At 38.5% G+C, this 12,912-nt stretch overlaps 1 protein-coding gene across 7 annotated transcripts in view; it reads right to left on the reverse strand.

Annotated features, from left to right (window-relative positions):
• The window catches only part of GRIK2 (glutamate ionotropic receptor kainate type subunit 2), a 591,038-nt gene that overhangs the window by 216,888 nt on the left and 361,238 nt on the right, over nt 1–12,912 (reverse strand). For all 7 annotated transcript variants that reach the window (XR_013541731.1, XM_020780740.3, XM_020780821.3 and 4 more), the window contains exon 10: nt 10,344–10,550. Coding sequence is in view for 6 of the 7 variants with exons in the window: in XM_020780740.3 (XP_020636399.1) it covers nt 10,344–10,550 (207 nt within the window). In the remaining variant the exon portion in view is untranslated. The remainder of the gene's footprint in view (nt 1–10,343; nt 10,551–12,912) is intronic.

Genomic DNA, 12,912 nt, shown 5'->3' on the forward strand with positions numbered 1-12,912 from the left:
TCAGTTTAGAATTTGGACGATACAAAATTGTGAGTTGCTTAAAATACGAAAATGTATTTCTTGCATTGAAAAGGGGAAAGAGACAATGTGGCTGGGTGTACCCCAATTATATTTCAGAAAATGATGAAATGGGCCAACATTTGATGATACAGTGCAATATTGTTTAGCTTCTTTATTACATCTGTAATGTATCTGATACAAAGAAGTAAGCATTCCTTGGGTGTACAAATTTAAAAATGATTTAGGTATGTTTGATCCCATCTTTGCATGGGAGAAAAATGGCTATGTATCCCACATTTTGCTTGGGTAAATAGATACCCCCATAGATGGCTCCTTAGTAGAAAGGATAATGTCCAAGGACACAGGGACAGTTGACACTCTATGACACCTAATCACCCATGTCCTTGTAAATGCAAAAACTGTCTAAACCAGGCTATACATCTAGATGTCATATTACACATAGAGAGCAGCACACCACACTGAAATATATCCTGAAGCATATCTGCAAGTCTGGAGATGCCATGTGCCTGATTGTTGCCAATCTATAGGTTCTACATCTTCTAGTGTTTGATGACTCAGATGTAAAAATTGTACGGGTTTAACAAGACCATTTAAACTTATTTTCACATGTGTCCTTCTTCTGCAATTGCATTTATATAACTGCAGGTACCATCTGTTTCTGTGCAGTTGAAGAATTTCCTCATCAGTATTCTAAAAATAGCAACGGAGCAGTCTGCCAATTCCCTTCATGCAGAGGGTAAAGTCATGTGGTGGGTATATTTGCAAGCAGCACAGGGCACATAAATATGTTCTGCAACAAAGTGCCAAGTGGCTGATCTGTGCCAGTCTCAAGAGGAAGGCTAATCCAAAGATTCAAAGAAAGTCCCTTTGTTCTGGCGGGTCATGAACAGGCCAAAAAATTCAAATCAAGATGAGGAGGTAAGAAAACCTCACCTGTAGAGGATGCACTGTGGTTTTATAAAATGGCCATGTGCTCCTTTTGTCTATATTTTTAATGACAAAGAAAGGCAGGCTGCTGTCAGTGGTCTTAAATTATTTTGGAATGGCTTAGGGTGCTAAATTATTATATGCCTCATGTAGAAAAAATGATGTGTGCTTCTGAAATTAATTACCAAATTCACCTGAATTTGTTGAACCACTGCAAGAACTCCATTCAGGTCACAAAAATCTCCATGCACATTCCTTGAGAACCAAGGCCCCACAACCATGAAGACCTGTCCACAGCCTTATGGGGAAAGTTCTCTACCTTCCAGTGCTTGACAACTTAGATATATTTCATCTTTTCTGGAGATCAATAAAATCACAGGCTAGAAGTACCATTGACAGTCCGGCTTGCCTGTGACCACAGCAGAGAGTTATTAGACACATGTCCAAATGATTATTTCATGGCATCCCCTTGAGGATTACATTCTTCCAGCCACAAAACAGTGGCTTGGAATCTGGAAATGCAGACAGTGGCTATAGTTGAATTATATTTAGTGGTATCAGTAAACAAAAACATTGCTCCTCATAGCTCATTTGACACTAATCCTATTAAGCAATCATACTAGCCAGTGTTATAAACATGTGCAAGGGGGAGTGCCTAGCTGACAACCTTTCGCTGTTTTTCCCACATGGTTTTAGCAATGGCTTTGAAAATTCAATCATGTACAAAAATTGTTATAGGATTCTTGCTTGTGTGGGAAGGCTAAATGTGAGCAGGACCCTTCTCCTCTTTAGACCAGGCACTAAAGCCAAGCTGAATATAGTAATGGAGAGGAAGGGGCTAAGCACTCCACTCTGTACTCTGAGGGAGGAAAACAGCCATAGATGGCTCCTCAGAGAAAAGGATAATGGCTGCCTCAGGTGACAAATAACTTGGCTGGTTTGGAGTGATGTGTCCCTTGACAAGGAAAGAGCTAAGTCATTTTCTGTTCAGCCTCAGGTAGCAAGGTATCTTTGATTGTCCTGAATGATGCTGTGGTGAACAATATAAGGTGGTGAATAGTACAGTTTGACATTATTTCATGGGTCCTTTCAGAAAAAGGAAGCATAGAGATGAAAATAAAATAAAAACCACACTTCTGATTGGACAACATTCTTTGTGTTGTTTTCAGAGGACAAGTGATAGCAAAGTGTTAATGAATTCAAGATTCATTTATCAAAAGCAAACAGTGAAAAGTGTGAGGGGGAAAAACAAAGACATGCTTGATGTGCTTATTTGGGTCACAATAAATAACAATGGAAATAAAAAGGTCACGACTTCTAGTGGATTGTTGTATGGGTTTAGCAATTAGGCCATACAGTGCAAAAGCCATGTCATATTACAATTTTTATGGTAAATTATCTTGTGGGTGGCCAATATGATGGTGGTCTTAGTGGGGACAAATACAAAAGAAGAATAACTTTATTTGGTGGGTGGAAGGAGATAATCAATATGAAAATTTTAAAATCAGATAGCATCAGCTGTTAAAACAATGCCTCCCATTAAAAAAAATTAAAACATACTTCAAGACACAGCACTGTGGGTGATGATGCTTAATTGCTAAACAGTGGCCAAGACAGAACAATTAGTGGAGAAATGAATTAGGTGCCCCTTATCCAACTAACTATTGCAAATCTGTAACTTTGACTACAGAGTAGCTAGCTCTGGAGGTATGCCAAAGAAGCTTAATCAAATATAATTGATAATGATTAACAGAAATTACTTCAAGTTTAGAGAAATGGTTCAGGCATAAAACAATGATACTTAATCTACATGCTAAATAAATATATGCAACAAAATAAAAAATGTAGTTTGAACAGATGGCCTTCACAGGGTTACAGATATAAATCAGGAAAGTACTAAATTAGAATAACTGTATGATGTTTAAAACCAAACTAAAACAAAACAAATCAACATAAGAAATAAGAACCCAATCCAAGACAAAGAGATTGCAAAATATGCAAGATACCTTTCAAACTCTTTTCATTTGACTCTAGATTTTTCTCAAACTGTCCTTTATATTTCTGTAAGTTTTCACCTCTATCAATAGGTTCAGAACCACTCCAATCGCCTTCAGAGAATTTACAGAGAGATGCTCATTGAAATGTCAACCAAGGTGGGCTCTACCATTAGGCAATGAGAGGTAGCATCTGATTTTGTGGTGCCATGAAAGGCAACAAAATGTTACTTAATTCATTTATGTTGCATTTTTACTCCTAGGAAGAGGTACTTGGTAGACTTTCTGCCACAGTTGTAAAAAGATTGGGGGCACTTTGGAGATTCATCTTAACAGAGGCATAGGAAGAATTTTCATGTTTGCCTCAGGCACTAAAATGCTTGAGCTAACCCTGGATTAAGCTTTGATTTCAGTGAAGGAGATTAAAAACAACAATCTGTGCAGAAAACTAGATATTAGGGGAGAGAATATTAGGAAAACAGTCAATTATGTTAGTACCCTCAGCAGAAGGAGGTGTGATTACAAACCCAAATATGTTTGAGGTGAGAAGTCTTAAAAACTGAGGCCTCCACATCTCAGGCAGCTGATTATGAGTGGGTTGTAAATTGTAATTATTCAGTATTGTAGTTATTCAGTTGGTGGTTAACATATTTTTTACTATCACAGATAGTACCACATATTATGAGATTTTCTATCTGATGTCTGGCTTTACGCATTATGTACCTTGACTTAACCAAATAGTACATACTCTTTTGCTGTTCTGCCTCAAGTAATAAACTGTTTTGGGCTGGATCTACCTCAAATGGCAATGAGGACATAGACCAAAAACAAAGCCCTGAAAAAGCTCAGCTTAAGAGAGTACATTTCTTCTTCCAATGCAGTTATTTTCAATTAATGGCTTAAATGTACTGGGAACTGCAATAGAAAGGTATATATGAATGTTCTTCACGTAAGCTGTGACTTATTAACTAAAAAGCTGCTCTGTGAATTGGATGTTTGAAGTACCACTCACAGTGTAACTTGCCTGTGACCATAGCAGAGAGTTATTGGACACATGTCCAAATAATTATTTCACTGGATCCCCTCGAGGATTACATTCTACCATTCTGCCTAAGAAAGTGTGGAGTTAGCAATGACACATGGCCCAGCATGTGTGCCACATAGCCCAAGGGTTTTCAAGGGATCTGCAGGTACAAAAGGGAGAAAGTAACATATACTGAGCTTGGACAGGAGGACAGGGATAATGGAGAAGGGGAATGCTAGAGAGAGGCTCAGTCCTATTTAAATTAACCAGGTGAAAGTTTTCCATCTGTTTAAAAGAACAAGAGTGCTTTCCCAGGTTTAGATCAACCATTTCTAGCCTGTGATTTATCCTAACTTTTTTAAAAAATGACTAATCATACCCTAAATGCCTTCTGCATATTTCAATATTTGTGCAAAACAAATCTACTCTAAATTATCCTACACATGAAATACTATTTTTGTGCAGAGAGATTCCCATTCTTCAGACAAAACAAAATGGGCTATGAGTCTCATTCCACTTTCAAAGGAACTTGACCTAAGTATATTGTGCAAGCTTTTCTACTGAAAAATGGGAGACAAGGTCAAATAGTTCAGTCTATTATCCTGAATATGGCATTGTGTTCAAGTGTATATCCATTGTTCAAGATGAATCAAAAACAAGTAAGTACACAAAAAATCCAGGAATTCTGTGATGAGGCGGGGGGGGGGAGAGATCTATGGCTACAATCATCTCTTTTCTGAGATGTTTTCTGGAGATGGGATGGAAGTACTTGGAAAGGCAGAAACATCCACAAAAATATACAAGAAAGCTTTGCGCATCCCTGTTTTATGACTGGATAGCTCAGCGAGGGTGTGATCACATGGGCATATAGCTCACATTTTGGACAATTTGTAGTGTGGTCTGGGGCAATTACAATTTCCTGGCAATTACATAATATATGAAAAACAGCCGTGCAGCCCAACCCCAAACCATACTCACTCTGGATCTGATTTTTCTAGTAATAGGGCTATTCCTTTTTTTGGGATAGACTGGAGCAATTCCCTGATGGACAGGAGGGTAGCTTTTAGAGAGATCACTCCTGGCAAAGCAACCCTTTCCAGTGTGATCACACACATTTCTTGCTGGCTGATACCATACTGAGTTAAGCATCTGGCTTCAGAGCCAGAAGTTGTGAGTTCAATTCTCCATTGTGGTTCCTCAGAAAAGAGCCAGGCTATCTAGCTTTGGACAAGCTGCAAAGTGTCCCAAGGAGGAGGGACTGGGAAACAACTTAGAAGAAGGAGGAGGAGGAGAAGGAGAAGGAGAAGGAGAAGGAGAAGGAAGCAGAATCCAGTTCCCATATTGGCACTGGAATTTCAGAAGAACATTTACTTTTTGGATGGGGGTTGTTTTAAGCCGTCATAACAGCTTTTAAAATCCTTAATTAGCTATTCACATACATTTATTTCAAAGAATAAAATAATAACTAAAAATAGTTGTAATTAATTCAGGCAAACCTTCATATATTTGGTAGCAATTATGTTTGATTTTCTACTTAAGTGGATTATTACTAAAATACACATGACAATTCTTAAAAGACTCTTCTGACATATGCCCACATTGAAAATATATAAGTAGGGCAAGAAATGTAGAAAGTGGGGAGTGAAATGAGGCAAAAATAAAAACTTAAAAGAGGCAAAAATGGATACAGATGGCTTGCTAGCTTGACACAGGGACTTAGAAGGCTGTACTGACAACCATCTTCATTAATCAATCCCTTGACATAAAGCAACCACTTCAGGGTTGGATATAAATCTATTGGATTACCTGTGTAAGTGCTCACCAGTGTGAGAAATTGGTTGCACAGTCTAGCCCTTTCAGCTTATATACAGACCCATGTTCGGCAACCCATATTTTCTTGTCCCTTGGTCATGTGAAAAAGACTGAAATAAATTAGGTGCCTGTGACTGGGTGCTGGGGAGCAAGATAGAAATGAAACAGAACAGGTGTGCCCCAAGGCCCATGCAGCCCTATTTTTTCCTCTTCCTTTATATTTTAGTTTTTACTATGCAGCTGGACTATAACAGGAGTAGGCAAAGGGCAGCCATTGGACTGTGAGACAGACCCAAAGGCCAATTCCTGCAATCCCTAGGCCTTCGCCACTATGCCGGAGTTGAAAGTCAAGTTGAGTGGAAACAACTCCACCCGCACCCACCAGACATAGAAGGGGTTTGTCTGGTGGTCTGGTTTTACTATTTTTGTTACAGTACTTTCTGGCCAGTTAGGCCATGACCGGACGCAATGAAGAGGATCCTTTCAACTGACAAAAGGGAGAACAGACTCATGGAATAGATGCAACCAAACATAATGTATCTCTTTGCATGTTGGACAGCAGGAAGAAACATAACACCAAAATAGCGGGGGGGGTGGGGGGTGAAAAGGTCAATGCTAGCTAAGAAGAATTGCCCTGGATTTTTGTTCCCTTTCTGTCCTCTCTGTGGGGTACTTTAGGCACTAACAAAATGTATGTATTTACATATTTTTATTTAAAATATGTACATACATACATTTCCCCTTAAAATTATCCAGGACAGCTTATATCACTAAAAGGATGATATTTAAAAGCTAAAAGCAGTAAAGATGGGGCCAGTCTGGCTTCTCATGAAAGTTTCAGAGTCTGGCGACAGAGAAGGCCCTCTCTCCTGTGTTCCCACCAGGTGCACCTGTGATGCTCGGGCAAGCTCATAGAGGGAGATGCAGTCTTTTCCCTCTAACAGCAACTCCACGGCAATTAGGCACTTTTGAAACTCAGCAAAAATTCCGGGATTTGCAATACAGGATGAGGGTCTGCAGTTGGCAAGGAGGTGGCTGTCCTGCCACTGGAATAAACAGTTTTTACTGAAGCTATCCCATTGATACCAATGAAGAAGTACAAACCTGAATGACAGAACAATCTCCTTCTTTGTTTTATTAAATGGCAGCAGTCTTCAGAGTACTTGTTTTATTACAAGTGGCTTTGATCACATGTCTTGCTATTGAACAGTTTGCCATAATAAATGCAAATTTGACAAAACACAAAGAAGCTGGAGACAATTGCATAATTTTCAAAGAGACTCAGCTCTATTTCCAGGAGACCAAATTCAATTGGCACCACCTACTGAGAGAGTATGTTTTAAAAGCAATAAAGTGAAGGGATGCCTGACTTACTCAATTATAAACAATTGCCAGTAATGATATCTGTTTTGACTCACACAGAATTACCCTGCTGTTTCAGCATTCATTGATATTTTCTTTCTTACCATCTAAGACATCTTAGCTGGTATTTTAAATGGAGGAGACAGGGCACTCCACAATGCATGCTAATGAAAGATAAATACCATATATTTTCAAAGTGACACATGGATTCCTCTGGGACATAAAATCAAGTCTGGTTTCACAGGAAGGTGTTGGTTGTTCCTGAATGTCCACCTATAGTTTTAATATTCAAGATATTTTCAAGGATCTTAATTTGAAAAAAGGAGTGTGATCAAACAGGCATTTCTGCCACTCTTTGGTCCACTGTGGGGATGGGCTGGTTTGCAACTTTTAATCACAGGATGCAATTGCTGGAGCAAACTAGTTCACCTCTGGTGCATTCCTACATGCACCTTTCTGGGTCCCTGTCAGGGGCTTCTACTTGTTGGTGGGGGTAGGATCATTTGGTTCATTTCCAATATGAATCAATATGCAGTCTGGTTCATTTCCAATATGTGCAATTGCTGGAAACAAATGAAAGTGAACTAACAGCTGTCAAATTGCCTTCCACTCAATTTCCCATATTGTGAAGTAGCTTCAGAAGATGGCTTTATGGATCCTTTAGGAGAATGGAGGCATATAAATATTTTAAATGAATGAATGAATAATAAATAAACAAATAAGACCACCTATTATATTTTGTTCATCTTACACACAACTGCAGAGATGCTGTTTTATGTACCAAGTTGTGTCCCGTTACATCCCTACTCTTGTATCAAGTCACCTCAGGTAGCAGATTTGGGGTACCATGAAAATTACCATCACAGTATCTTCAACACAGCTGCTCTTCTGAAGCTAAGCAGGATCAGACCCAGCCAGCTTTAAAGACCACCAGAGACATTACTCAGTCTCGGACTAAATGGGCCAATGGTATTACTCGGCATATGTCAGCATCCTGTGTTTCTTTGGCAGGAAACGTTAACTTACTTCATTTGTTATTATTGTATTTTACACCAGGAGTCAGAGAGGGGGTATTTGAGGGATTTTATGCCCCATATCACAGTATTCTGAGTGGCTTAATTTGTCTAGGTAGCAAGTATGGGACTTTTGTATTTTTGGGAAGACTAAAGTCCCCAGACCTCTGTAGAAATCTCCCCAGCCAGAATTTTAGTGGTTTTAGCAAAACAAACAAACAAACCCACAAAGTCCTCTCACGTGTTTTGAATCTAATGAATCTTCAGGCAGACAAAAAAGTGGTGGGCAAGGCTAAGCTGTTCAGGAGCTGCAATGCATTAGGAGTCTGGTAGTTTCAAGAAAGGCACCCAATATGGAACATAATGGGCACGGAGACCAGCAGACCCCTAATGTCTTGCAGCTCCCACTGAGTTTATCCCCATCCAATCATTCTACCATTTATATGAAGCTGATGAAGGATTACATGGTAATGATGATAGTAATAACCCTTGCACTTACAAAAGGTAGGTGAAAGACACCTATCTATGAGAAGGGCCTTCTGTAATATTTTTGCATAGTGTATATGTTTTGTTTACAGATTTTATTTAAAAAATTGCTTGTGGGATAGTGTCTGGACTGATTGGCACTTCATGTAGAACGGATGCTAGGAATGACTGTTATGATAATCGTGACATTAAAGAATGTTTATAAATGGAACTGGAAGTTGATTGATCTGTGTGGTTCCTGGCTAGATACATTTTGTTTGTATATAAGGAATGACAGTGTGTGATGGAATCAGTTAGAGTCAGGCATAACATGTGTGTTTATGCAAATGTGTGTATGCATATGAGTGAGTTAGAAATAGAGCGAGTGAGCCATAATGGAGTATGGTTTGTGAGGAAGATGTTTGTTATAACAGGTTGAGTAAGTGTAGTCCTCTTAGTACTTGTGTTGAAGTACTTATACAAAAGGAAAAGAAAGTGTCTACATTACCCTGTTAAAAATAAAGACTTATGGGTGTCTGCTGAAGAAACTGGAGACTTCAAACTTTGTTTCAGTATTTTATTATTCCTGCAGGATTTTATATCCCTTGTACTGTATCTTTTTTTAAAATAAAGCTCACTTTGTTTGCAATCCTTGCTCAATATTTTACAGATATCAGTCACATAGCACAACATCCATGTTTACCAACAATCTGTGCTATGACGCCTGATTTTTGTAGCATCCCAAATTAAAGACTGCTGTGATTATGAACCCCCCAAAAATCTTACTTTTAAAAGGGTAGTGTGAAGTAAGACCTTTGTTTTGACAGCGTTATAGCACCAGCGAAAAAGGGAACACAAGCTGTTTGTCTTGTTAGTGATAGGGAAAATCCAAGAGTACCTCTTCACAAGTTCAAGCAGAAAACCCATACTTGGTGAAGGAGTTTCAGAGTGGTTGATATTTGGTTAGCAGCACACATACGTAGGTGGTGAAAGTGTATGGACACTACACCTTTCTCATATGCTACTTTTATACATGGATTTGGAGCAAACACAGAATATTCTCCCCCTCTCTCTCTTTTATCTGGCAGTACTCCCCAAGCGTGTTTCATCAAGTGTTCTTACATACATACCGGAATTTTCCAGGTCAGTATTTTTAGTCTTACAGAAAGAGGAATGAAGCTAGAGAAGGAATGAATTACATAAACCTACCAATGAACTTTGGTAGCTTTTTGTAAGCTGAACATGGCTGAAATAGGGTTCCATAGGCCAATTCAAAATCCAGAAACCATACATATCCGTGCATGCATTTTTGCTAAGTCCCACTTCTGCAGAAGCTATCATGCATCTATCAGGTCTCTCACTGTGCCACCATTAAAGGATTTGTTAGGGATGCACTTCCTAACACACTCAACAGAAAACACAACTTCTTGTGCAATCTTCCACAAATGGCAGCACAACTTACACCATGAGTTCAGGGTGGCTAAGAATGTCCAGACTTTTGTACAATAAAAGTTGTGCCAACATAGGAAAACAATTGGAATCTGGCTATAGTTTGTTGTCAATATTGTTTAGAACATGGAACAAAACAGAAACTACCTCTTATTTCAGCAATTGGTTAGCATTTGTTTCTAATTGCAGAAGTCTCTCCATCAAAATCTACTGAGACAATGGGAAAAGACTGAGTTTCTAAAGGGGAGAGTTGAAAGGACTGAAAAAGGAACTTACATGATCAATTAGTTCACGAACCATGCCATTCCACTGTCCACTGGCATCATCCCGAGCTCCATATTTTCCATCTTCCACCAGCCTGATTTCATAAGTAAATCCAAGAAAGGTTGATAGTTCCCTGAGGAGATCGATGCAATATCCCTCAAATCTATCATTGCCATACAAAGGTTTATCTGACTTCTTGAACATCACATATGGCTCTTCCTGGGGGAAAAAATAGTAATTGAAAGTTTTTAAAAAAAGACACAGTTGAGTGCAGGACAGCCCTTAAAATTTCAGTTGCTGCGTTTCTAAAAGTATCAACAGAGAGTAAGTGTCCATGATATAGTTTTCATACTATCATTACTAACAGAAAAATCTATTTTGGATTTACCCTCAAATTCCCCAAGTGTCCAGTTATCTGTAAACTGAAGGTAGTAGTTGCAGCATAATCTGAATACTTTCAGCACCAAGTCACTGCTATCATTATTGAAACTGATATTTAATTTATTATAGTCAAAGACCAGAACTTTGCTATCATTATCATTGTTATGGTTAATGTGATTTATATTCTACCATTTCTCTCAGGAGGCCAAGTTATTAATATTAATCACATGGTCTGGCACACACCAAAAACTAATTAAAGATGCGAGCAGCTTGACAGTATGATTGCTCAGCTTTAAAATATATCTGTTTATCTACCTGCCTGTCTATTTTTTTTTAAAAAAAAAAAAACTCCAGCTGGCAATTAGAAAATAAATGCTAACTAATTGTTGAAATCCCATTGCTTTAACGTCCTTTACATAAGACTGATAATGTCAACAACCATGGCACTTTTTCAGAAATAAAAACATTCTGATTCCTCCCCTGGAAGGATCCATGAGATCCCTTTCATAAGGATGAGTTTTTAATTACTGGAAATTGCCATCCCCAGTAAAGTTGTCCCTGCAGCAACAATTTTTGATAATTAAAGACTCTCCCTGACCCATGGCCCTAACAGATGTCCTGTCACATAAGGGATTTCATAGAAGGCTTAGAAGCTTGGGAGAGAGGGAGGGACGGCAAAATCAGAAATGTCTTATTTAAATAATAATAATAATCACTGGATTTGGTTACATCATCAGCCTCATGTGGCACAAGTTAAAGCAACAGGATTCCAGCCATAGGTTAGAGGAACATCAATACAATGAAAATTATCCTATAAAATAATAACATCTAAATTTCACTCAATTGCACAGAACTGCATTGATTTTTCTGTCAGTGGTTACTGCTGGATTCTGCTCATGGTGCTTCCTTCTACATTTACCACTTGAAGGACTACAGAAAAGGAGAGGGGGCTAGTACACCCATTTCCCCCAAAGGTGGGCTTTCCAGCTATTTTTCTAACTACATCTGCATGGAGATAAATAGGCCTACAGTCCAAAGAGCTATCTTTGTTCCCCTCAGTAGGCTATAAAAGCACATGGTCATTACAATGGAGAAGAGGTCCCTGAATGTCTCTGCTATGCCCATCCAGCCATTCCGAAATTCCTAAAGGTTAGTTTGCAAATCACACAAGTTCTAATGTGAGACAATTCTTGGGAAGTTGTTTTTAAGAAGACTTTATGTAATGACATACTGAAACTATCTATAATTGAAAAGTGGTAGAATTGTACTCTAGGACCTTCTGAAGAATTAGAAGTTAATGCTTGCAACTGAAGAAGTATGTTGGGGTTCACAAAAGCTTATGCCAAATTAAATATGTTAGTCTTTAAGGTGCCTCAAGACTTTGTTGGCCTACTCTCAGTTATGAACAGTTATGCTCAATGGCTTAGGTATGTGGCTGCAGAGTCAGAGGCTGGGAGTTTGATTCCCCACTGTGCCTCCTTGACAGGGGCTGGATTCAATGACCCCTTCCAGCTCTGCAAGTCTAAGGTAAGATTGTGATTATGAAGAGATTCAGTATGTCATTTTATTGTTCTTAAAAGTAAATTTTCCAGCTCTGATATTTTAGGATTGTAATTAACTGACCAGTCCTTACAACATTTCTTCTTGCCCTTACAGTATTTCTGAATACTACTATCTATGGGCTATAAATCTTTCTTCTACTGTACTATGTTGCATAAACATAGATTATGAATTTTTTAAAAAAGCCTAACGGATAGGGAAAGCATTCTTAGAAAGCCAATCCTTGTGCAAAGATTCCAACACGGTATACAGTATAGCCTAACACTGGAAAAAAAAACATGGTGCTCTGAGGCAAAGATGAGATGTTTGAGAGCCAGTATATACCTCACCAGAAATGCTTCATACACGAACACCCTGCAGTGCTGCAGCAAAGATCAATTATTTAGAATTACTAGTCATGTCAGCCCATATTGGCTCTGTGTCCCAGTGGAGCTGCACAGAAACCAGAAGACATCCAAATGTACTCAACTGCAAGCGTATGTCTCACCAAAATTCTTGAAAGTGTTGTTAGAAAGCCAGAATCTACTGCAGAATAACTTTCAAAATATTCTCTTCTGTCAAAAACATATGCCAGAGTTTAAAATGCTCTGAATCAACAAGTTTTGTAAGTTACTTTATAAGCAATCATATTTCTTTTTTA

This window comes from Pogona vitticeps, chromosome 1 (genome assembly GCF_051106095.1).
Source record: "Pogona vitticeps strain Pit_001003342236 chromosome 1, PviZW2.1, whole genome shotgun sequence".
In the NCBI taxonomy this organism is placed as follows: domain Eukaryota; kingdom Metazoa; phylum Chordata; class Lepidosauria; order Squamata; family Agamidae; genus Pogona; species Pogona vitticeps.